Source organism: Talpa europaea (genome assembly GCF_964194135.1).
Source record: "Talpa europaea genome assembly, chromosome: 5".
Taxonomy (NCBI): domain Eukaryota; kingdom Metazoa; phylum Chordata; class Mammalia; order Eulipotyphla; family Talpidae; genus Talpa; species Talpa europaea.
The window spans coordinates 54,825,570-54,853,378 of NC_140071.1; the positions used below are offsets into that span (position 1 = coordinate 54,825,570).

At 36.6% G+C, this 27,809-nt stretch overlaps 1 protein-coding gene across 1 annotated transcript in view; it reads right to left on the reverse strand.

Annotated features, from left to right (window-relative positions):
* NLN (neurolysin) overlaps positions 1–27,809 on the reverse strand; it is a gene marked incomplete at its 3' end in the record, with an annotated part of 78,745 nt that overhangs the window by 33,335 nt on the left and 17,601 nt on the right. Inside the window, exons 2-6 of the mRNA XM_084233545.1 lie at positions 20,183–20,442; positions 18,567–18,715; positions 6,302–6,409; positions 3,399–3,501; positions 2,640–2,800 (exon numbers count right to left, since the gene is read on the reverse strand). Of these exons, the coding sequence (XP_084089671.1) occupies positions 2,640–2,800; positions 3,399–3,501; positions 6,302–6,409; positions 18,567–18,715; positions 20,183–20,442 (781 nt within the window). The remainder of the gene's footprint in view (positions 1–2,639; positions 2,801–3,398; positions 3,502–6,301; positions 6,410–18,566; positions 18,716–20,182; positions 20,443–27,809) is intronic.

Sequence of the window (27,809 nt, forward strand, 5' to 3'; positions counted from 1 at the left end):
ATTATGTTATAATTATAATTATTTTAAAATGGAAACACTAATAAGAGCAACATGTAATTAATCCCCTAAGTACTAAAATAAACTAGTTTGAGTTTTTCTTTAATTTTTTTGTTTTCCAAGGCTATTCTCTCTAGACTGCTAATTTTTACTTAGCATTTATTCCCCATTCTTCCCCATTCTATTAAAATAGAATTCTCTCAGTTTTTGCTGGCTATATGATCACCTGACTACTTTTCATAGCCTTCCCTGTGATATACAATGGGATAATAGACGTGAATGAGATGATGTGTGAAATATTCTGGGTCATCTCTTTACAGATGTTTGTCTTGCTAGCTTTGAATTGAAGATGACAGTAATGACCTTGGAAGTTATAAGGCAGAGCTGTGTTAGAATTCTGGACCATTCACCTCTGTATTGTTAATTACAAGGGAAATAAACATTTAGTTGTGGTAAACATATAAAATTCAGCATCTTAACCACTTTTAAGTGTACAATTCAGTGGCACTAGTTACATTCACACTATTGTACAATTTGTTTCTAAAACTTTCCCTACATATTGAAAGGAAGTTGGTAACTATTAAACAATAATTCCCAGGTCTCCCCAGTCCCTGGTAACTATTAATTCTTTCTGAAGAGAAATAACTTTTATATTCTTGAGTTACTGTCCTTTTGTTTGACTTTGTATGTTCCTTATCCTGTACCCTAACACCCACAGACACTGATACTAGAAATAAAGTGCTGCATAGCAAAAACGTTCAGGAATGGAAGGAGTGAGGACTACCACGCAGAATTAGAAGCTAGTAAACCTCATTAGACTATAGCTAACAGTTAAAACTATTGCTTGTCATACTTGGAAGGCAGGTCAATTGCCTACTGAGTTTTAGGTCTAAGGGAATTGTTTCGGAAAACTAATACCAGTGTGTGTTTGTTACTATCTGCTGCTTTTGGAAAAATTACATGAGCGAGATGAGCTAAAGAAAGAACTATTTAGTTTGCACAGATGGAAGGAAAAGGGTTCTGCAGATAGAGGTTGTAGTTATGGCCTACAATCTAGGGCTTCAGACTTAAAAAGTTAATTGCTCTGTACTCTAATAATCAGGGAAAAGACAGTCCCCGAGTTGTTGAATTGCATAGATCAGTTTGAGGATAATGTCTTCTTCCTCATACCTACTATTTCAGGTGGCCCTGAAACTGACTTCATTAAAGTGAGGAAGAACAGAATGATTACAATACAGGAGTCAGATAATAAAAAGATCTGGCACATTAAAGTACTATGACTTAGCAGGATTTGAAGATATGCATTTGTGGCAGTTTGAACCTATAACCTTCAAAGATGCAATGATGTAAACCAACTTTACTTCAGTAAACACAATTAAAAAAAAAGAAAAGAAAATGAAAAGAGCTATGACCAAAAGAGCTGTTTAGGGTGCAGTTATTTTAACATCAATCTGATTGGAAGCAAACAGATAAGAAACCTAGTACATCTTTGAGGGAATTTTATTACCAAAGATATTGTAAACCTGGTTTACAAAAGTTTGTGGTATTAATCCCTAAAGCAAACCTCAGGATTCAAACTGGCATCAGCAGGAATCTATCCTAGCAGCTACCCAGGATGCAAAAGAAAGAATTCTCGGCAGACACAACCAAGTACCATGGAGTATAATTGCTAAAGGAATTTCTGCCAGAAAGGAGACTCAAATAGCCCAAGTGGGCTGTCTAAGGAGCCTTACCAGAACATGGAATCCTCATAATTCTTAGCACACAGTTTTCTGAAAGTTGATATGTACTCACTACATTTCCCATTCTTTCCTTTTCTAAATGGAAGTTTTCATTGTAGTTATTTTGTTTCTAGTCGACCACTAGGTTTATGTGTTAGGGGATAACTTTTCTTTCCTTTCATAGACTGCTAGATTATGAGAAGCTATAGCTGGGGGACTGTATATCCTGGTTTGTGAGTTCAAGATAGTAACTGGTTGGGATCTGACATATGGAGAATGGGTTCGATGCATGGAAAAAAGTTCTCATGGTTACCTGGATAGCCAGGGAGGCACACTGTGATGGAGCCACTTAATTGACTCTGAGAATTCATTTCTCATTCTTCCTTTTGTCTTTTCAGTAATAGAATTCTTTTAGTTGAACACATTGCTATTAACTAAAGACTGTATCTCTTGGCCTCCTTTGCACTAGATATGTCTATATGATGGAATTTTGAACAATGGGATGCAAATGGAGTTGATGTATAGCACCTCCAGGTTTTGTCCTTAAAGATGCTTGGTCTGTAGTTAGTTTCCCCTTTTCTCAACAGGTTGAGAAATGGTGACAATGGAATGACCTTGGAAGTCGCTTGTTGAGGAAAGACAGATGTCCCACCAGTTCTGGACTGCTGACTTGGGAAAATACAATTTTTAATTTACTTAACCCATTGCATTTTTATTAGAGCAGTTTATTCTGTGGTCATAACAAGCAGGTTGCTAATGAGCAAGAAAAAAGCTAAAAGTCTTATAGTTCTCAGGAATTAGGAGGCATAATCCTCATACAAGTAGGAACATCAGTCTCTGACCTGACTTCAACACTGGTAAGCAAAGCAAACCATTTTCTTAAGCTCTATCATAAAAACAAAAGACAAATATTTATAATACCTTTTTGCACCTTGTATTAAAAGCCATTTCCATCTTCCTTCTGGTTTCAGGAATACAACATTTTTTCATGACAGGAAAATAGTGTGGATATTTTAAGGTAATTTTATACTTGTCATCATCTGTTTTTTCTAAAGTGTCAATGAAATCATCAGGAAGAGCACCTGCAAAAAATCATTTTCTTAGACATTAATTTTCCCACTCATCTTTGGTTTATTTAGCCTTGGCACAGTGCCTTTAAGAAGCTCTAGGTATTCTGTCAAGTACTTGAAATTCACATAAAATAATAACAATCCCTATAATACCATTTTGATGTTACTGGAATGGAGGTGGTGGTTAGAGGCCAGGTGGCTTAGGAGATGGTAATTCAAAATAAGAATAGGCTTCAGTATACTTGTACAAATAGTGTTTTGATGAAGAACAAGAAAATTAAGCCAAGAAAGACCCAGAACAGAATAAAAAGATTGGTTTAAACAGCAATGTAGGGGATATTTACAAGCAGAAAGACTCGCAGGGTAGACAGTGAAGGCTACTATATACCAACATAGGTTACCAACAAAGAGTGTGATATCGCCTATGCCTTGTCTCTAGAAATAGTATACACTCTTATTAGCCTAAATTCTAGATGAGATTTGGCTATGGGATGTCAGTTTTAATTACTGGATTTTTTTTTTAATTCTTTGAACTCTGATTTGAATTCTGTGAGGAGACATTATTTTGCCAAAGTTACATGGTTTAATCTAGAAAACAGACAAAATTTACCAAGCTCAGCCTTGGAAAATACAAGGAAGGTATCATCCTCATTGAGGTTTTTGTTAAAGTCAATGCAGAGCTCACTCATTCTTTTCTTCATTGCTTTGATTTCCTGAAACAAAGAAACAGATGCAGAACTTTTAACAATCAAATTAAACTTTTATAATTCTTGTCATCAGTCAAGTAAAGTTTCACTTTTATATAAAGACTAGCTTCTGTACCTCTCAAGAATTGCCTTTTTAAGAGATAAGCTTGATAAAATAGTTTTCTGCAGTCTTCTATGTTGCATCCATCATAGTATTGATGCAACACCTACAAAAAGGTTTATCCTGGTGATGTGCTAGATATTACTCATACTTTTTTAAGAACTAAATAAATAAAGGCGGTACAGTAAAAGCAAAATTTTCATTAAGCAAATCAATATTTGGTGCTGAAGTAAACCAAGAGATAAGAGTTGGGCAATTCATTCTATGGCTGCTTTGGAAAAAAGGTTATGTCTTAGTTTTCAATGCTTTTATAAACAAAGGTGATTTATGTTCCCAAACATATTTATAAAATAATTAGATGGGACGTCAAAGAAATCAGTAAGAAGAAAACCACAGGAAAAATCATGAAATAGTATTAACTGTTTCACTCTTCTAAAATTTATGGAGCAAAAAATTTATGTAAACAGCACTGGTTTTCAAAGTATAATCCTGAGGAGAAGCATCACCATCATATGAGAACACTCTGGAAAGGCAAATTTTTGAGACTCAGACCAAACCTACTGAAATACAAACACTCAGAAGGAGAGCCCCTGTAATCAGAGTTTTGACAAGCCCTTCTGGTAATTCTGATGCACAACTACATTTGAGACTTCTGATTTAACACATCCTATGTAGAGTCATTTTCAGACATTCTGGTTATCTCCCCAACTTCCTTTCCACATCTCTCCCACTCCACAACAGCCATGCCGTTTGGGTGGAACCTGATTCTCTCTGAAGCTCCAGGGTAAGGTAGTCCCATTGACACTGCAACAGTGACTGGTTCAGGTAATGTAGGACTGGTGACTTCTTTCCTCAGGGGAATACCTGGAAACACTTGGCAAGACAATCTCAAAAGTACATCCTCTGTAGAATGGGGGTGATAGCACTAAATTTTGTGGGGAATAATGGGAGAACATGAAGTGACTTAAGGAAAGTGACTAGTGTAGCACACAGTTTTGGTTTTCATTTTTGTTGTAGAAACCACTGTGATTGTTAGGGTTGAAACCTGCTACTACTCCCTTAGTTAGGTCTCACCTATCCTCAATAACAGAGTTGGAGGCCAAACTATGTCCAAATCAAGATATTAGCACATTTTTATTTCAGCTTTCATAACCCAGGTGTTCCTCTGACTAAAGAGGGATTGAGGGTTAGGCACAGATTCAATATGGGCCATTAAGATATATGGAAGATCTAGAAGGGTTTTCTAAGTCCTTCTGGATGGCAGGGTTTTCAAATTTGTAGCCATTTTAGTAATGAAAGTCAGTCTTTGGATAACACTAAACTAAAGAAGACAGAGTAGAGAAATAGAAAAATCAGGTGGTCAATGACACTGTTGAGTTTCTGGATCAAACTAACCAGTAAAGCCCAACTACCTCTGGACCTTCCAGTAATATAAGGAAGTAAGTCTATCTCTTCTATTGTTTTAACACTTTTTGTGAGCTGCAACCAAAACACCATTTTAACTAATACCCTGTTTGTCTTTTTGAACAGCCCTGGTGATTGACCAGGAAGGAAAAGGGTCAGATAAGTGAGGTCAAGTCATATTTTTCCTGTAACTAGAAGGGAGAGGATCCAAGGTGTTTAAAAGACACTGAGCTGGGAGAAAGGTGCCCATATCTTTGTGATGACTTCAGATAACATGCACCATGCTGTTATCACTTGCTATGGATCTCTTTTTTTTTCTTGTTACATAAATTAAACCATTTATTATGGCTAGCAGTGTTTCAAATGGTGGGGTTTCTAATGGTCTTTCAATTCCTTCCTTCTTCTGATGTGAGACATTACTGTGATGGCAGAAGTGGTGTTATAAGTCCAGGCACCTTCAGCAACCATTACCATGCAGTGATCACAGTGCTAGATCCCCACAGCTGGTCTCTTTAGCTGAATTTTGCCACAGAAGGAGCAGGTGAACTTGGTGTGCTGGCTGATTTCAGTTTTCTTCACCATTTTCCTGAAGGAGGTACTATAACGGGTGCTGTATTTACTGACAAACTGGATCTTCTTGGTGTGTTTGGCTCATGGCTGCAAATTGCATCAGAGCCCAGAGAAGACTGTTTTGGATTTCTTTCAATTTTGTTTCCAGTTCTACTGACTAGAAGAATAATCTGGAAATATTCATGGGTTATATTTCCTGTCCAAAAGATTGAGTTAATTCTGCATTCAAGTTTCTGAGACTGGAAGATTTGACTGTCAGAAGGCAAAAGAAAAGTATCAGGAAACACTATTCAGCAGCGAATCTCTCCAGCTTCAAAGAACATATAATGTTCATAGGTTATTTCATTCTAAACTGCTGGTTTTAAGACTGTCATCATAAGGATGTTATTACCAGTGTCCTATCTATATGGCAAAGGGAATGAGAATACAAATCAATTATTAAAACCTAGAACTAGTTATTAGAAAATGTAAAATAGAGCAGAGAAAATAAGCCCAGCATACAAGAAACAAAACTTGGACAGGATTAAAGAATAAATAAAATATCACAGGGAGTTTAATAGGAGTTGCAGAATTAAAACTATTCACTATTAAATACATTGCAAATCTATTGTATTATGAATTATTTCCTATATTACAAACATGTGTTTCCCTAAAATTCCTGTTTCTTGTTGAATTCTGCTTTTTTAATTCTTTTTTTTTTCCCCTAAGAAGAAAAAAGAAACATAAACTCACATTCTGTACTTGTTCTGGAAGATGAAGCCCATTTCTTTTCCCCATTTTAACTGACTTTTCCAAGTATCGTCTGGCTTCAGGCTTTATATTCCCCAGATCACAAGTTTCCTGAAATTAAAGAGTACAACAACCATTTCTGTTTTAACAGAGCATGGGTAAATTATAATAAACTGTGACGCCAAAGCAAATTTATTCATCATCTCTGTTGGGCTATGAAACACACAGGTGATTATGAAGCAGGTTCTTTTGAAGACTTAATTTTTTTTATGCTTTAGTGAGCTTCTGCTCATTTATAACAGAAAAGTTAAATAATAAGCTGCCCAGAATTTCCTTGCCTTGTATTAGAATCATGAGTTTCTGAACCACTTCAAAGATAATAGAAATATTTGCATAATCTCATTCTGAGCATTTGCTATGACTGAATGGTCTTTTTCACAAAACATATTCCTTATCACCAATACCTGGATTTAATTTTCTATCATTTGTTAACCTGGTTCCACCTGAGAGGCAGGAACAGAAACAATAGGTACATTCTACACAAATGGAGTAGGACTCTTTTGCCAACACACCAAACAAGGACAGCTGTATAAAACCCCAGGGAAAGGCTCCCAACACTTCAAATACGCCTCACTGCCATTTGGCAAGAGAGATCAAGCAACAATAGCAAGCTGCATACGAACAAGGATATGAGGAAAAATGAGTCAGCACTGCACAAAAAGAACGAAAGCTCGACAGTCTGTTGTACTTGCATGCAGCAACACAAGTGACATTCACTCAAAAGAACACAAGACCTTGGAGGAGAATGGAAAGTTCCCCAGCCATTTCAAGGTAATAAAAGCACCAGAAGTTTCTTTAAAACAGCTGACAGAACATACATGGCACATCTGGATGGTTAGTCAGTCCCTCAGAGGAAATGGACTCCAGACAGATTCAGCAGGTGTGCTGGATCCAGTCTGGCTGAGAGCCACTGAGGAACTTCTGTCTCTAGACCCGTAGCTTTGGAGACCTACTCTTTATCCATGAAAGGTCTGGGCTGTCCATCACTGAGCTTTATATTCTCCCAACAAGTAGATCTTTAAATAGACTGCGCCTAGCTTTAGAGCCTGCATTTAAGATGGCTGGTGCAAGGCTCTTGCTGCAGTAATTCTGCAATTTTTTAGTATTTTGTTGCAGCAGGTAAATAAAGAGTTGTATTTTAACTAGGTGTACTACTTATATAACAATCTATCTCACTTTGCCTACCAGTAATTCTACATCATAGAACTAAAGCACATGTGTGTATATTACTCACAGTTTCCTCTGAGTTTAATTCTTAGTGGAGGCAGAGAACAGTTAGACTCTTTTTTCCATAATAATCTCCTTTTGTGTCCCTGGAGAGTTTCTGAGCATGCTGGCATGCCTGGAGCTGGAACCCTCCCTAGTTGGTATTGGCACACACTTGGATCCTGGCAGCAGGTGCCTGCACTGGGAAGAAACCCAGAATGGCCAGGGAGATAGTTGGACTGTGGGGCTGGTTCCCTCAGGGATGGCCAGCAGTTCAAATCACAGTGTTCATGCGGATGTGATTAACTTGTGTTGATCAAGGTTGACTTTAACAGCGCCAGCAAGTCTGCTCTAAGGTGTTGGGCATGGCAACAGTTGTCTCTTGACAGTGCAATACAGGGAGTTGTAAGATTGGGAAGAATCTAGGCCGTAACTGTATGAAATGCTGGGAGAGGGAAAAAAATCCCTGGTGAGAAGGGCCTGGCAAGAGCTGGGTAAGTTGTAACAAACCCAAGTATGCAAGTTGAGATCCAGAGTGGAGAACAATCCCAGCAGGGCAGGGAGCCCAGGTAGAAAGCAGGTACACTACTGGATAGTAGCATGGTACTTGGGTTCCTGGGGCTCCCCGGGTTACAGTGGGTTCTGAGATTAGGACCGAGAATCATCACAAGCCTCAACAGCCGATGTAAACACATTTTTTAGACTGTGCTGTACTAAGATGGAATCTCAGGTGGGCCTGAACCTGTCACTTATGGGAGTAGATTTGCTCCTTCAGAAAGCCTGAAAGTATTCACAGCATAGTAAACTCAAAACTCATGGTTGAGATTAGGTAAAAACACTCCCAAAATAGGTAATACAAGTATAAATAGAAAGAGGTTCTGAAAAAAACTGCTCTGAATTAGGTTTAATTAAAATATGACAAATTGTACCAAAATATTTGATTAACCACAAAAAAAGGCACTTTACAAAAATCTGACTCAATTATAAGGAGACACCCTTTGCCAGTCGACTCTGAGGTCTTAGGAAATCTCTGGAGATCTCTGGTAGGAGTAAGTCACTTCTAAAATGTGCTTCTGAAGCACATTTCTGTTTCAGAACTGGCCATAACAATATTCTCCCTTGTAATCACCACACAAGGTCAGAGTTACTATCCAAGGATTTTCTAAGAGGGAATCAGTTAACACTTCTAGACTGGTATGCTGTAGTTGCATCTTCCTTCTGAAACAAGAATATAATTCCCTTGAATCCGAATCAGTCCTCTTCACTCTGTGGGTGAAATTTCTCCTCTTTGGTGGGTAGCAATGGGATGGGTGGGCTAAAGTTCTCTGAAGTAATTTTGAAATTTATATAATCTGACAGAAGGGCCTTGATTTTAATCTCTGTGGTGATAAGACTGTCTCCTTCTAATTTCCTCCTGTAACAAGGAGCTTTTATATAAAAGTGTTAACACATATGTAAAATCTTACATGTTTGCTGCTACGCTCATTTTACAGACAAGAAAACTGAGGTTTTTCTTCTTAGGATATCACAGTTACTTAGTGGTAAAAGGGATAGGAATAAATTTCTCAAATTCATAGGTCAGTAACTTTCCCAATGTGCCATTACCATCCTTAATTCATTATTTTCTTAAAAATTTCATGCTATGTGGGCCTCCCCTGGTAGCACAGGCGGTTGTGCGCTGTGCTGTGAAGCTGCCCGCAGCCTCTGCAGCGCCGGTTCGATCCCGGCTGGCCGGCGAGGGTCCCACATGGCGCGGCAGACCTCTCCCGTCTCGCGCGGTGCTCCCCTCAGCGGTGTATTTTGTCAGTCTGCCTGTTCTGTTCCCCGCTCTGTCTCTAGTGAATCCTCTCACCCTCCCACGCATTTGGCCTGTACCCCAGTTCTTGTATAAATCAATAAATAAATCTTAAAACACATTTGAGACCAAATTCCACATTTCCATTTCTCTTTAGATTTCATACAAAGAGTATTTGCATGTAATAACACCTTTTCTTAAATAGTTTAGAAAAAAATTTTTGAAATATTTTCTGAATATGATAGCAGATGATTCTGATTGTTATCCTACTTTCTCTTAATGCTGTCTTTAAAGCAAACTTTTTAAAACAAAAAAAAAAATTTCATACTATAAAAATGAAAATTTTTCTTAATTTTCCCCAAATCCTCCCCACTGCTGTACCATGACTTTGTTCTTTTCTTCATAAGACCTGTATAGTTCCTGTTCCTAAATATGTAAATAAAAAATTACTTCACTGGGGTCTGTATTGTGTGTGCAAAGTAAACATCACAAGGTTGTTAACTCAGGAAACTAAGATAGCATATTCTTCTGAATATCATTCACAAAAATGGATTCATAAACTTTGTATATGCTAAAGAAATATAACAACATAAACATATTAAAATATGGATCATACTTCAAAAGCTAAAACAGAGGTAGAGCATGCTTAATTAAATGTTATTGGTTTTTTCCAGTAAGTTACACTTACTGTTAAGTTTCTATCACACAATTGTGAAAAGGACATTCTCTGGCAGTTGCTTCTATTGCTGGACAGGAGGGTTACAGAAAGGCCTGTGGCAGACTACTAACCTGATACACTATCACAAGATTCACTGTCATGTTGTGAGTCACAGGCAGAGTGAGGACACTGGGAATGGGGAATCATGGTGCTTGAAGACAAATTTTAATTAGGGCTATCTCAGATGCATTCAGCATATATTTATTGAGCTCCTCCTTATGCCAGCACTCAGGAAACTCATGAATACCTTTAAGGTGTTTTAAGTAACATGAAGGCAAAAAAAGATCGGCAGATAAAATCAATATCATACAGTGAGGGAAAAGAGGGGTAAATACTTGGGAAGAACAAAGGAGGGGTAGCTGGCTAACAGGGAAACTGAGGCAAGGTAAGCTGATACTTTATATCTTAAAAGTCCCTGTGTTTTTAAGAACTTGATAAAGTTAGAAGCTTAGGTAGCATTTACTATGAGAAGCATTTACTTACTATGAGAAGGCATAGTAAGGAAAGGGAATTAGTGTCACCATGCTGAATTTTGAACAGCTTTCCCTTTTACATCTTTTTATACTTGATCTTAGCCAAAAGGCCAAAAACTATTCTTTTACTTTTTTTAGTATCATGGTTTCTAGGCACCAGTTCTTGTATTTAATTTGGCAATGGTTTCTATGGCTGCTAGAGCAGGAGATCACATAATGCTATAAGCGTCTATACTTAATCCCATGACCTATTTACTTATACTTTAGCACTAAAATTTTCCTTTTTAAATCACTAATTGGCTAGGATGAATTGGCAAGACCAAACCCCTCAGCTCTGAAAAAACATAATAATGTAATTGGCAACTATGTTTCTCAATTTAGTTTGCATAATCCAGACACTGTTTCACTAAGAATTCCCCTTGTGTACTTAATACTTAGCAGGTCACTGCAATAAAATATTACATGCATGTTCAAAAAAGATAAACACATGCAATTTGCAGCAACATGGATGGCGCTGGAAGGGATCATGCTCAGCGAAATAAGCCAAAAAGAAAAAGAAAAATACCGGATGGTCTCACTCATAGCAGGAATCTAGAAAACTTAAATAAGGGACCAGGAAAATGAATAACTATAAGATAGTGAAAATCAAAATCAACAAAAAACTATGAACCAGAGACACTTTTAGGGGGGCGGGAGGGGAGGGATTGGGGTCAGAATGGGGGGGCTGCAATTGTATGGGGAATATAACAATAAAATTTATTTAAAAAAATATTACATGCATGGATTATTTTAATATGAAGACATGACACATTTTTCTCACCAATATGGTTGGAAAGAATTTCTATGAAAACTTTTTTGACCTTTGCTGGCTTTTAAGTCATGAGTGAGAAACCTTTGTCAAGATTGGGAAACACCAAGCCAGCAATTCCAGTCCTAGGAATCTATCTGAAGAATACAACAACTGATTTGAAGGGAAACATGCACACCTATGTTCATTGCAGCACTGTTTGCAAAAGTCAAGCTATAGAAATAACCCAAGTTGATCAAGTATGGATGAGTCCATCCAGAAGATGTGGTTTAAATACATAATGAAATACTATTTAGCTATCAAAAAAGACAAACTCTTGCCATTTATGGCAACCTGGATGGAGCTGGAGAAAAATAAACTAGAAGGAGAAAGACAAATACCTGATGGCATCACTTGTATACGGAATACAGAGGAAACCATTCAAAGGGTCAGATAAAGCCAAACTAAGAACTAAACCTAGTAAGTTGACTACAGAACTGAGGCTACCAGAGGGAAAGGAAGAGGGATAGGAGCATGGTCGGGAGGGAGCACAATCGACTACAGTGGTGGACTACTGGTGTCTTGGTGGTGGGTGTGGTGTGGGAACAACTCCTGAGAGGGAAGTCATATATTTCTAATATACAAGTAATCTAATCATATAAACCAAGGTTACCTCAGTAAAAAACAAAACAAAGCAAAAACCAAAAAAAAAAAACAAACCAAAAAACAAACAAAAAAAAAACACTGGGCAACACTAAGACCTGTGGCCATAACTGCTAGTTTTTGATACCTGTCCACTTTTTAAGTTAAAGGGTCAAGGAAATTCCTTGTTTTCATTTTTTTTCCTTCTGGTGGAATGAAAGTTAATGTTAATGTGTTAAAATTTTAATGTAATATTTGATATCTACAAATGAACAGAACTACATATGTAATATTTATTAAATCTGCTCTCAAATGTATGAAATAAAATATTAACAACCCTGCTGCACTTAACTGTGCAACAGGTAGTCACTCTCTTGAATTTTGTCTTAAACATTTTTTCCATTTTTACCACTTCTGTGTATACTGTTTAATTTTTGCTTTTTGAATTTTACAAATGATATGCTATATGCAGTGTTCTACAACTTTTTTCTCTTATTGTTACTAAGATTCAGCCATGTTCCTGAATGTTGATGTAACTTACTTATGTCACTGCTATAAAATATTCATTACGTACATATATTACAATACATTCATCCAGTTTTGTCAATGGAAACCCAAGTTCTTTCAGTCTTGGTATCACATGTAATGTTGCTACAAACATGTATCCTATTTCACATGTGCACAACTGCAAGTTTCTTCAGGTAAATCCTGAGGTAGGATAGGAAGATAATGTAGGTTCTGGAGAATGTGAGATCCAAATCTGTAGCACTAACTTTTTCTCCAAGTTGGTTATTTTTTTCTTTAGAAATTTTTATTAACATTGGTTTACACCATTACTCCCTTATGATGAAATTACACTTTACTGGCAGTACAAAAACATTCCCATTAAATGACATCCACACATATATTTGGGAATGTTGGACGTCTCAATTTTTGCTAGTGTAGTAAGGGATAAATGTTATCTTATTGTGGTCTTCATTTGTACTTCCCCGAATGAAGTGAAATATCTTTTCATATGTTTGTAATTTGTGTATCTTCTGAAATATCGCCCAGCTAATGTGCCCATTTTTCTACTGGGATGTCTACTGTCCTGTCTATTTAATGCAGTAATTCTTGTCCTGTCTATTGAATGTAGTAATTCTTCATATATCTTAGGTAATAATGTTTTGTACCTTTTTTTTAGTATTTGTCTTTTTACTTTATTAAAAATTATTTTAATGTAGTTAAATTATCAGCCTTATAACACTTTTTGTCTTAAGAAATACTTCTCTGCTCAGCAGTCACAAAGATATATTTCCACATAACTTCTAGGAGCTTTAAAGTCTAACTTTTTAAAACTTCAATCCATCTGGAGCTAGAAGGGATCATGCTCAGCGAAATAAGTCAGAAAGAAAAAGAAAAATACCGGATGGTCTCACTCATAGCAGGAATTTAGAAAACCTAAATAAGGGACCAGGAAAAAGACTAACATAAAGTAAAAATCAAAATCAACAAGCAACTATAAACCAGAGACACACTACCAGGGTGGGTGGGGGAGGGGTATGGGGAGAAGAAGGATTAGGGTCAAAATAAGGGGGGGGGTGCAATTGTATGCGGATATAACCAAAATGAAAATGCATACATTGTACAAAAATGAAAAATGATGTAAGAATTATATAAAATAAAATATTAAAAGAAAAAAATTCAATCCATCATTATTTTTCAGTTAGGTTATAAGGAGAGATCCATTTTTTCTTCCCACTTTGATAACCCATGCCCCATTACTGAAGGTGTATTTTTTTGGATCTTTCATCAACTATTTCTCACCTTAGTTTGATGAACATTTACTAAATGCTCACTTTGTACTAGGCACTCTGCCAGAGGTGCAAAATAGAATCAAATGTGATCTCTCCTTCCCTAGAGGTGTTTAATGTAAATATCTCTTGATGTATTTTACTTCTGCAAGTACACCCCTCCTTCCCTAGAGGTGTGTAATGTAAATATCTCTTGATGTACTTTATTTCTGCAAGTGCATACTAGGTTCTTGGAAATTTACCATTTCTGAGTTTTAGTTTCTCCACTTGTAAAAAGGGTCACCTCACAAGATGAGTATAAAAGTTAAATCAGGTAACTACACTGCCAAACAAATGTAAAGAGCAGTGTTACAAGCCACATATTGGGAAGGAGGTAGGAAAGCTGTGGCACACTAGCTAGTCTCACACTCGAGTATACTTTCATCTATCCATTTAGTCAACTAATCACTTATCTTGGAGGTTCTGAAACATGCTGCAAATTAATTGATACTCACTAGAGTGATATGTGGTGTCCTTTGAGTCTGAGCAGATGGCAGTGACTAGTTAGTCAACACAGTATGGTATAAGTAATGCTATATGATTTTCGAGATAGGGCATCATAAAATGTAATGCAACTTCTGGATATTTTTTTGAAACACATACTTGTGTTGGAGCTTTGAATCTCCATGAAAGAATCCCTACCACCCTGATGCTGCCATATTATGAGGAAGCCCAAATTAGCCTACATAAGAGACTACATGGAGATGACTCAACACAAAACAAAGCAAGAAATGCCTGGTTACATATGAAAAAATGTTCAACATCACTTGTCATCAGGGAAATGCAAATCAAAACTACCATGAGATACCATCTTACACCAGTGAGAATGGCACATATTAAAAAAACTAGCAACAACAAATGTTGGCGAGGGTGTGGAGAAAAAGGAACTCTTCTGCACTGTTGGTGGGAGTGCAAACTGGTCCAACCACTGTGGAAAGCTGTGTGGAGATTTCTGGACCTACTAAACATAGAGCTTCCATATGATCCAGCAATTCCACTCCTAGGTATTTACCCAAAGGACACAGAAACATCAATTCCAAAGAACACCTGCACCCCTATGTTTATAGCAGCACTGTTTACAATAGCTAAGCTTTGGAAACAACCCAAATGCCCAAAAATAGATGACTGAATCAAGAAGATGTGGTACATATATACCATGGGATATTACTCAGCATTCAAAAAAGATAAACACATGCAATTTGCAGCAACATGGATGGTGCTGGAAGGGATCATGCTCAGCGAAATAAGCCAAAAAGAAAAAGAAAAATACCGGATGGTCTCACTCATAGCAGGAATCTAGAAAACTTAAATAAGGGACCAGGAAAATGAATATAAGAAAGTGAAAATCAAAATCAACAAAAAACTATGAACCAGAGACACTTTTAGGGGGGCGGGGGCGGGAGGGGAGGGATTGGGGTCAGAATGAGGGGGCTGCAATTGTATGGGGAATATAACAATAAAATTTATAAAAAAAAAAATAAAAAAAAAATAAAGTTCCTTTTTTATGGTGAGCTTAAAAAAAAAAAAAAAAAAAAAAAAAAAAAAGAAATGCCTGGTTAGCCTCTATCTGCTTCAGCCCTAGCCATCAATGCCTGAAACCACATGTGAAAGCCCAAACAGAAATATCTGACAGATTCCTTCCTGAATTCCTGATCCGCAGAAACTGTGATAGAATATATAACTGAAACCCTGATTAAGACACATTTTGCATAATTGTGAAAGAGAATTTCACATTTCATCAATTCTAAATGAAAAATAACACGAGAGCTAAAACAACATTTTATATGTGATTTTGATAATATATTTGATTACTGTCTACAATGGGGGCATCTTGGGATCTCAGTATTATTTGGTGCATCCTCATTTTAGTAGAAAATGCCTGAAATTGCTAACTTCATATAAACTTAAGATCCTTATCCAGTTAAATGAAAGCTTTGTGTGTTGTATCATGATTGCCCTAGTTTTATTTATATTATTTGCAGAGAAAAGTAGAATATTTACATAAAGTTAATTTTGTCCTTTAAGTATGAATTGGATGAGTTTTACTATTGATTAAACTCTAGCAGAAAATGAATACTGATAATTCTATATTTTAAAAAATACTGTTTAAACAGATTATTCATCAAGGTGGGGAGTTGTAACTAAATTCACCAAATAAGCTCCTATGCAGGTATTTTTTATTATTCTGATGTAGCCTTAACAGACATTGTAAAATCCCCTAAAAATGTTCAAACATTAATCTACACATATGAGAGTAATTATTCCATTTGAAAGAAGAAAATTATGGAATCAAATTTGAGGTTACTGTAAATTATTATAATAAAACCCCGAAATTAACCAGCTGAAACAAATGACGATATCTGATAAATGCACTGGTGTTTGTCAAGTCATTATGGCGTTGGCCAGCTCATTACACATGCAACAATTTGTTCCCCAATTTAGTGGGATGAGTCTTCAGTATATGCAGAATTTATAACAAAGAAATCTTAAGTGGCACGCCTACCACATCTTGAAAAGAACATTCATAAGAATCAGAGAAGATGGGCTAGTAACAAAAACATAAGACCCAATAACGCTAAGCACTGAAAAACCTTTTTGAGGTTAGAAAATCCTAAATGAGAACTTAGAAGTCAGGATGAAAATAGTTAAACAAAGAAAATCAGAAATCCTGGTGAAAAGTTATAAAATATATACATAATAACTGCTAGGAAGGAAACTTGATTATTTTGAGGTGAATAAAAATAGACTATAAAGGTTATGATTTGAAAGATCTAGACAAACTGGGGTCAACAGAATAAATGATAACAATTTAATAAAGAATAATCATAGTTATTTTAATTTGCATTATTTTTATAGTGCCAAAGATGAATAATTATGAATCACACAGATGATTATAGTCAGAGTAGAAAATGCTTATCTGACATGAAAGGATAGATAGCATATACATCTTACATGTCTAAATGAAGTCTCAATTATATAGTCTATAGTGAATTACAAATAAAATTGCTTTATTATTTCAATTCTTGTCATAATTTGCTAATAGGAACAACATTTTTGAGATTTTTGCATAAATATGCAAAACTAAACAAAAATAGCGAAGATGGTAAAACACTGGTTGTATTGCAAACAAATTGCTGAGTGTCATGAAAATAAAAATTCAAAGCAAAGACATAATGAATATGCTAAGAAGCAAATCAACATTCATGATTAAAATGATAAAAACACTCAAGGCAGACCCACCTAGAACATTCATTATCCATAATTTCCATGAGTCCTGAAAAATGTAAGGATGACAGACAGAAATGACTCCAGCATTTAGCATCGATAGTATATCATAAATAAGATGGCAAAACCACATAGTATCTCTGACAAAGAACTCAATTCCCTTTGCTTCTCGTTGATCTGATCTAATATATATTTCACAAAATTTTGAACATTTTGAAAAGTCAATGAGATTTTTACATTGAATCAGTAAATTCATGATGGATAAAAAGACCTAGATTTACAGATGTACACTTTTTACACTTGGTCCTTACTTTTTTTTTTTAAATAATCATTTGAGTTTAATCAACTAGTTAGAAAGAAAGCTTTTACAATCTTTATTACCTTAATTTAATTTAATTTTATTTTTAAAATAAATTTTATTTTTATATTCCCCATACAATTGCAATCCCCTTATTTTGACCCCAATCCCTCCCCTCCCTGCCCCCCAACCCCCATAGAGTGTCTCTGGTTCATAGTTATTTGTTGATTTTGATTTTCATTTTCTTATAGTTATTCATTTTCCTGGTCCCTTATTTAAGTTTTCTAGATTCCTGCTATGAGTGAGACCATCTGGTATTTTTCTTTTTCTTTCTGGCTTATTTTGCTGAGCATGATCCCTTTCATCTCCATCCACGTTGCTGTAAATTGCATGTGTTTATCTTTTTTGAATGCTGAGTAATATTCCATGGTTTATATGTACCACATCTTCTTTTTTTTTTCCTTATTTTTTAAAAAGATTTATTTATTTATTTATTTATTTATTTATTTATTTATTTATTTATTCATTTATTTATTTATTTATTTATACAAGCACTGGGTACAGTCAGAAGCTCGGGAGGGTGAGAGAATTCACCAGAGCCAGAGCGGGGAGCTGAGCAGGCAGAGGGACCGAAGTACACTGCTGAGGGGAGCAGCGGGCAGCAGGAGAGGTCTGAGTGCCATGTGGGACCCTCCTCCGGTGGCTGGGGAGCAGCTGGGGATTGAACCGGCGCTGCAGAGGCTGCAGGCAGCTTCGCAACCCAGCGCTCAACCGCTGCACCACAGGGGAGGCCCATGTACCACATCTTCTTGATCCAGTCATCTATTTTTGGGCATTTGGGTTATTTCCAAAGCTTAGCTATTGTAAACAGTGCTGCTATAGACATAGGGGTGCAGGTGCCCTTTGGAATTGATGTTTCCGTGTCCTTTGGGTAAATACCTAGGAGTGGAATTGCTGGATCATATGGAAGTTCTATTGTTTAGTAGGTCAAGAAATCTCCACACAGCTCTCCATAGTGGTTGGACACTTGGTGCTTACTTTAAGTGAATGTAACTGGCATCTTAACATAAACCTAAATGGTAAAATATAATATTACATAATATTATGCTATGTCCATTAGTACAATAATTAGAAACAAAATCCAGGAACATTCAAGTACTTTCATTACTGGTAAAACTTTTACTTTTTATTACAGTTTTTTTCCTTTTATAGAGATTTATAAGATCATTTACCTGTAAATGAACAATCCTCAGAAATATATCTTCTCTCATGCTCATCTCGATATCAAAACGAGAAAGTTTTTTGTCCGCTTCTGTACTTGCTGCCCGTACTTCTTTGTCAGGGGAGACATGCTGGGGAAAGTCTAGCATGGTTCGTTCCACTGTTAATAGAGGAAAAAATATATTTTATACAAACATTAATATTAAAAACCATTTCTTTCTGTAGTTTGCCACAAAGACCTGATACCAGACTTTTGCTCTTACTGTCAAACTATGACCAATGCTAAAGCGTAACACCTGACATCAGACAAAGAGGGTTCTAAGAGCCATTGCAGGAGAATGAACTCCAAGACCACATGCTGGTAAGCTGATCTTTAAAAAGCTATTCTTAAACTCAAAAATTTTAATGATTCACTCAGAGATACCTAGAGGTAAATTTATGAAAGAACAAATATCATGAAACTAAAATAATATTTTAAAAATGTATGAATGGGGAAAAGAGTTTAAGATAATTCTTTTTAACAAGATTTTCTTTTCTCTCCATTGCTTTTTCTATTTGTTAAATAAATGCAGAAATTGCTAGGTTAAATGTGGACCAACTCTAACTTTGACTAGCAAGACCAACCAGATACTTTTTATTTAAGAGTTTAAACTCAAGACTCAAGTAAGATTTAGCAGACATTAATGAGAGTGAAGCAGTTAGCTTGGAGGCAGAAAGTTAAACAGAAATGCAAAAGTAAGAGAATGTAGCCATGTCCCTACTGCAGTGGTATACAGGGTGGGAAACTCTTGGTTTTGAGGGATCAGTGGGGGTAAAAACTGTGCAAAATTCTGGACAAACTTCCAAATTCCAGAGTATCTAGTTCTACAGATATCCTAAGTTCTTATAAAGCCTGTATACACAGCCAAGGTTGTTTAGCTGTAATTATCCTACAAATATGTCCAACCCTTAAAGACAAGTGATGTGAATCTTCATTTCTTATAACTCAAAGGATCTAAAATTTATATTACAAAAATAACATATTTTAAGTGTGGGAAATAGGGGAAATAGAGAAAAGCAAAAATCAAACTATAAACCCAACACCTAAGCTAATAATAACCATTATTAAAATTTGCAGATTTTCTTTCTCTGTTCTTCAGTTGTGTGACTGAATACTGTTCCCAAGCATGATTTCAACAGCTACATCACATTACAAAAAGAGAATGTACCATAATTTATTTAGCCATTTTATTGGTTGACATTTAGGGGTTGCTTTCAAGCCCTAAATGTTGAACAAATATCTGTTTATACATATGTTTATATATAGTATTTTCCTATATCTAATTATTCCTTTAGATTAACTGCTTAGATGTGGAATTATTAGATTAGTGCATGAAGTTCTTCACAGTTTCAATACATGTTGTCAAAATGCTCTCCAGAAAGCAGTGTAACGGGAATGTACATTTTATAGTACATTGGTCAACATAATAAATTTTTTTAATCTTGGGTGATTTAATTCTAAGCAATTAATTATTATGTAAAAACCAATACCTGTACAATTAGAAAGTGGACTGCCAAGACAGAAAGCATAAAATCGTTTATGATGCCCACAAAATGATACTCTGATGTTCTTTTGCATCCTACTCACCTATATATTTCACTTCTACATCTGCCAGTGCCTGTAAACAGTTCTCGTAAGTTACTTCCTTGATGTCAAGCATTCCAATAGCATCATACACCTGTTTGGTTTGCACAATGAGCTCCTCAGTTCTCATTTTAATTTGTTCTGGTGAAAGATCCCATCTTAAAACATTTCTACCAGCAGTAGCATAGGAAGACATTGACTGAAGGGGAGACATCCCTTCTCTTCCTAAAGTCATTCTGAATAAAATCCTGGAACCACCAACTCTAAAAAATAAATAAACAAATAAAAATCAGAAATGAATAAATAGTTGGCATTTCTGTTAATCTGAAGTGAACACACAAATGTATATTGTCTAGTTAAATTTTAAATTAAAACAAAATTTTCATAAAAAAGAATGAATTTATTTCAGGTGAACACATGCACAAAACTAAGTGTTCTCATGTTTTCTATTTTTCTTGAAGAGTTACTTTTCTACTAAAATTTTATGTAAATCAAGAATGACAATTTGAATTTAAGATTCTGAAGATAAACTCTGGTGTAGCTATGGCCTTATCCTGAAAGAAAAAAAATAATTAAAAATGATACCTATCCTTTACTCTCTTAAAACACTCAAACTAATAACTGATGCTATAAGCAATTTATGATATTTTGATTCCACTTGAAATGAGTTTTTTCAACTAACTAATAAATGACATAGAGCAAGATCCTAACAGAGCTAGGAAGAAATGGCATATAAAACATGGACAGACCATTTTATTTTAGATAGGAAGAGACACTATAGTCTCAGTAAAATCAATGAAACTGGCAATATTTAAGATTATAGTAAAAAAATGAGATGTTTGGATACAAGAAGCAGTCTGGGAAGACCCAGAATATTTTCTGGAAAATGAATGGTTGATATAAGCCAGTTGAACACTGCATAAAATAGCCTACTATGGGATAAATCATCTATGTGAACACAGGAGTCAGTAGTTTGATAACTGAGCCTGGAGATAAAAAGAAAAACGGAACCAAGAACTGTAGTTTACAATGAATGAAGGGATCCAATGTGGGGGTTAGGGGAAGATATCACAAGCGGGTGATGGGAAATGGTAAAACTAGATGGTGAAGCTGGAGGTTTTATACAATGGTAGAAAGTATAGTTTGGAAGATAACTGGGGAGGAGCCTCAACAAAGGGGGTGTGAATCTTTCTTCCCTCCTTGGTGGAATAGGGTGTGGGAGAAAAACGTTTATAGGGGAAATATTTTCCTCAGGGTTGAATGGATTTTAGTGAAGTTTCAAAGGAGAGGAGAGATTTAAAGAGCCTGAAAAAAAATGGAGGAGTTTATTTACTATGGAACAAGGGCTCCAGAAATAACAAGGGAGGAGTCGAAGAGCACCTAGTAACTATGTGTTGGTTGTCCAGATAGTCACTTCTTTACTCTGTCTAATCACATACAAATCTTACTTCCAGAACTTACTCCCATGAATTTCCCACATGATCTTGGGAGGTGGGTGGTCCACACTCAGAATTCCTATGATACAAAGGGGTGTCACACCCACTGAGTATGAGTAAACGTGGGTCTTATATTGCAGCTGGCATTATCTCGTAAGAAAGAGTGGAACTGACTTATGGTGAAATAAATGTTATGAATGGGAGAATAAAAGTCAAATATTTACTGACATCATTTAGTTAGTCCCCAGATCAATTAGTTCTTTTTTTTTTTTTAAGATTTATTTGTTTATGCATACAGGAATTGGGGGGTGAGAGGATTCACCAGAGAGAATGGGGAGCAGAACAGGCAGATCTACTGAAATACAACTCTGAGGGGAGAAGCGGGCAAGACAGGAGAGGTCTGCTGCGCCATGCGGGTTAGCTACCTGGCCTGGGATCGAACTTGTGCTCCCTGGCCTGGAATAGCACTGTGTCTTTAATCCCTGTGCCACCAGGGAGGCCCTCAATTAATTCTTAAGCCTGACCTAGAACTTCCAATTATGAGGCAACTCTTTAAACTTGTCTGAATGTAGTTTTATGTTATTGCCTTATAGAGTATCCTGACTGATAAAGGAATGGACACAAAAAAATGTATGAAAGTCATAACACAAGAAGTGATGGTTATCTGGAGGGCTTTACAATCTTGGTGGTGACCTAGAATAATCAGATGTGAAATTCTGTGTGGAGTTGGCTGAACATTTACAAAGTAATTATTCCCACAGTCCTTCATGTATACAAAGAACTGAGGCCTCAAAGGAGTTAGTCATGACCATGATGGATTGGGTTTCCAAGGAAGTTTTAGTACAGGTTGAAGAGGCTGGCTATGGCATTACCGAACTAATGCATAAAACATAAGACTTCTACATTTTAATACCCTGTTCTTTTTAGCACTCTTTTCAGTACAAATTAATTAACATGGACACTTTTTTTTTTTTATTATGAAACAGCTTTAAATTAGTTCACACATTTCACTGATAAGAAGACATCCAATGCACTTCATTTATTTTCTAACATTGATCAAAAAAAAGGCTGAGTGTTTGGTCACATCATATCTGAATTTGACTCAGTTAAACTGATAAAGAAGTCAGTACCTCCACCTTAGCACAACAGATCTGCCTATAATCACCCTGTACAGCTGCTGTTGCAATTAAAAGTGACCCCATCCTTATCATAATTTCCTGAATGTGAAATGGGTAAAAAGAAAGGAACATAAGTTAGAAGCCATGATCTCATGGATCAAAAGAAAACATTAATTTTTCCATCTTATACTATCTTTTCTCACCTTCCATAATTTTATCTTAATTCCTTCCAGGATCTATAATTTTCATTATCAAAGAAAAGTAATGGAGATAGAAGGATTATGTTATATTTCTAACTACAACATTTTGATGTATTGAGAATTTTTCTATCTGTATGGTCTCTGCTTTTCACTCTCATCTTCATGTTGCTGAATATTCTTTGTCTTCTCCTTTGTTACAAATTCAAGCTCACTCTCCATTTTGTATGCTGGTATGCTGATCTCTTTCACTTCAGTGGCTCTGCCTCTGGAGAACTGCCCCTAGGTGAAAAAACCAGTACACCTGCAGGATCTGGTGAGGATTTTCATGACTTTTTTTCTTTGCAACTGAGAGCTACAAATGTTGAAAGCAGGCAACACAGCACGAGCCTGTTTTTCTCTGTAGGAGTCTTTTCATGCAGTTATTTGAAAATGAAAATCTACATTAAATCTGAGATTCCTACTGTCTCATTAAATACTAAACTTTTTTCCCTGCAAACTTGTAAGCTATTTACGTCTTTATTGTCTCTTGTCTTTAAAGCACACACAACTCTGAAATTTCTAACCAAAAATAAGACAGAATACCATGCTGGAGGTATATTTGTTAAAGCTACAGTCTCCTCTGTCCAAAAAATGAAGAATTACTTAGGCAAAGAAAGTGAGTGGCAGAGGTTTTGATAGAGATCTTCAGGTTGTAGGATTTCATTTGGACAAATATGCCAGTTATTCTGAGTTAATTATTGTCTTAAAACTTTTGCAAAACATTTTATGTTTTGCACTTTCAGAAAGTCTGACTTAGGAATTCATTTTCTTTTGAAGCATAAAGGCTTTCACTTCCTCCCATTAAGTTTTCTTTGACCATTCTAGGTCATTCAGATCTAAGCTTCTATCACCTTTGATCAGTGCCATTCATTTTAGATATTTAAATTTCTGCCATCCACCTGTTCAATCGGCCTGCTCTGCATTTTAAATTAGACTAGAACCTTAAGCATAATAATCACTGAATTTCTTTTCTTTAATTGCATTATTTTTTAATTGAGGTAACACTGGTTTATAACACTATATATGAGTTAGAGGTGCAATCACATCTCTTTTGATGTATGTTACCATGCCACACCCACCAACAAGGCATCCAAAGTCCTCCATCACAGTCCACTGGGCCCCCTCCACCTTTACTCCCTATCCGCCCCCACCCCCTGACCCTTGCCCTCTCGTAGCCCCGATTCTGCAATCAGATTTCTGGAGTTTGTTTTGGTTTAGTTTTGTCAGTTCCCTTTTGTCTGTTTCTTAATATTCCACCTGTGAGCAAATCATTCTGTATTTGTCTTTCTCCTTCTTACTTTGCTTAGCATAATCCCCTCCATGTTCATCCATGTTGCTGCAAATGGCAAGATTTCTTTCTTTTTTTTTTCATAGCTGAATAGCCTCTGTCTATTCAGCATCTAATCCACACGTGGCACTGGGCACTGCACTAGACAATCTCATCTCAGGAAAGGATATCCTCTAGAGCCTGTGGGTACCCTTTCTCTTTTTCACTTGTAAATCAGTTGCCTTGAGTATATTTTGGAGGAAGAAAAGAACAGAAAAACGAGGAAGTTTGAATTACTGAGTAATTTACTGAATAATTCCTCTGTATCAGGCAGTAGTAAATCACTCATTTTAACCATACTCAAAAATATGTATGAGTAGGCACTGTTTCCAAGAACATCAATATAGGAGAAAATACTTTTAGTTCTAAGGAGCAGGGCCACAGATACTGACCATCAGGTTAGAATACAAAACTGGCTTTTCTATAAGATTGTTTAGATTTCACAAATCCTCCACTTTTATAATTTGAGAGTTAATCTTATTACTAGTTGTGTCTACCAAGATGAGGTTAAATTACAAAATTTTACCTACAGGTAACTGTCACTAGATCTCAGCACAGCAAACATTTGAGAACGTCCTGTTTCCTCTCTGCCCTGAGTGTCCTTTCATGTCTCGCATTCCTGTCACTGTCTCAAATGTGAAAGCACCTCCCACTGGTGAATGTCTGCCATACTCCCAGTCTCTCTCCTGACAGTCAAACTTTCTTACATCCTCAGCCTCTTCACAGAATGTCTGAATGGAAACCTGGATTCCTGCAGAACCCACGGCCTTCCCCATGGAGTGTGCTCATTCTCTCCAGTTTCTCATGCCACTGGGGCTTGTGACAGGGTGAAATTTCTCGACATTTCCAATGTAGTTTCCAAATCATTAGTGCTGCCTTCCTGCCACATTGCTCACTAACTAGCTCTCCTTGCTGCTGTTTTCAACTGACCTCACTCTGTTTCCTCACATTTATCAAAGACTACAATCCAAAATCATCCCGGGGAGACAGTTTCTTGACCTACCTCATGCCAAAAACTTTCATATTTACTCTTCTTACCTTTATTTGAAGATGTGCCTCAGAGATAATAAATTTTAATGCTCCACTCTCTGACAAAACCTTCTAGCATTTAGTTTTCACTTCCCTATTCATGAATCTTATTTTCCCATCTCCTTTAATCCTCCAGTCCTTTGATCTATTTTCTCACTCTAAGGCTTCTCCTGCAGCTCCACTTAGACCTGGACATTTATTGTGTTTAGAGGGCCCCACTTAAACCCTCCTGCATCTGCACTCCACTCCAGAGGGCTGGAGCAGAGCAACACCTCCCCTATCACACTATACTCTGAGTATGCAGTACTCCAGAAATCCTCCCTCAAATGGCCTCATGTGGGTCTCTCCCCTGGATCAGTCATCTCTGGGTGAACTGTACAATTGTTGTACCGTTCTGAGGGGTGGTCTGAGGGTGGTCACTAGTGGGGGGATGTGGTTGGAGTCTGGACTTGTGGGTATAGTACTTGTGCAAACGTGAGGCTCCTCATAGTATAAGAGGGGATCAGAGGCTGTTTTCCAATTGTACTCACATCCCAGACTGCAGGTGTATCAAAAGTGATTCTTTTCAATTCAGCTTTCCAGCCCCCACAGTGATTATTTAAAACTGTGACCAGTCTCCCCAGATTATTCCTCTCACTGTTACTAGGGCCATCAAATAGAAATTCCCTCTACTTCAACCTCCAAACATAGCTTTATCATTTTATTCCTTTTCTCTTTATTCCTAACTAGTCTAAGAAGCATCTGTCTTGTTTAAAGTCATTTTCTTACTCTGCTTGAGTCTTTCTTTCAGGAAAATACTTCATGAAATATTATCTCTTTTAGTAGAATCTTTTAGTAGAATCTTGAACATCTCATTTGTGCTACTTTTTTACACACATACACATGCTTAAGGGTTTGTTTCTTCATCCAAGCAAAACAAACTTCCTTGATCCTGGATCCTCCAGTAAAAACTACCCTCTATTTCTTCCTTTCCCTTCATAGCAAGATTTTTCAGAGTGGCCTAGCCGGTCTTGCTATCTTCATGTCCTCATCTCTTATTTGCTCTTCCACCTACTGCAATCTGGATCCTGGTCTCATAAAAAATGGAAACAGCGTTTACCAGGGTCCCCTATGATCTCTATTAAATCTAAGTAACATTCTTCAGTACTTACTGAAGTTGTCCTTTTCTTAATCATCTTTAATGGAACTTTCCCCTCCCTTAGCATTTGTGTTAATGACTTCTCTTTTTGTTCTATGCTTCTGGCTTTATCTTCATAATTTCCATCATCTGCTCTTTTTTGTCCCCTTTCTTTGGATTCCTTAGTGTTCCTCAGGATTCAATTCTCTGCCCTTTCCTTTCTTTAAATTTGCACTCTTTCTGGTGTGTTCCTGTCCTTCTGATGGCTACATAAGCCACCCATAGCTATTAGTGACAACCAAATTTGTGTCTCTAGCTCAAGTCACCTCAATTTTGGAACCGTATATCTAATACCTACTTATTGGATAGCTCCACTTAGATGTCAATGCTCAAGTCTAATCCAGTATGCTAAAATTAAACTGATTATCTTCCCTCTCTCCCAGAAACAAATGTGCCCAGTGAAGATCACCAGTATGCACTCAGTGGCCTAACTCAAAAACCCTCCCCGAATACCTTCTTTTTTAGATAATGTCCAATACTTTCTGTGGATTGCTGCAGGGTACTCTTCCTATATAAACCTCATCATGGCACTCCCCTTTCACAGCATGGCTCAGGATCAAGTGCATAATAATCTCACTAACTTCAGGATGAAATTCAAGCTACTTAACATACAAGGTCCTTTTGGATTTGCCCATATCTATCTATTTGGATTTTTCAATGACACCCCATTGCCCTCAAATCTATGCTCAGGGTTGAATGAACTACTTTCATATGCACCTCAAAGTGGCAAACTCTTGGCAGGCCTTGGCAGTGTTTTTCACTCTACGTGGAATACCTTTCCTTCCTCTTGAGGAATAACATCTCTTTCATTTCTTACTTATCTTTCAGATCTCAGTCTGGACTTCACCTTCCCCAGAAAGTCTTCTTCAACTATCTCTAGCTGTCAGGGATTCTTCCATGATTCTACAGTACCCTACACATACAGTAACCAAAGCGCTTGTCACACTAAATAGTATTCACTTCTTTACTTGGTTGTGTCCTTGATAAACCTTGACTGGGTTTTGGTGATATTTGCAGACTCTGTACCTAACATGGTTTTTGGTACATATATATTTTAACCATGATACGTTTACCCCCCAAATTCTACGTAAGCTTATTTAATACTTATCTTTTATTAAATGGTCAGAAAAACTTAAAAGACATTTCTCCAAAGAGGAAATGAAAATGGCCAATAGGCATATGAAAAAATGTTCAACATCCCTTATCATCAGGGAAATGCAAATTAAAACCACACTGAGATACCATCTTACACCTGTGAGAATGGCACATATCAAAAAAGCAAGCAACAACAAATGTTGGTAAGG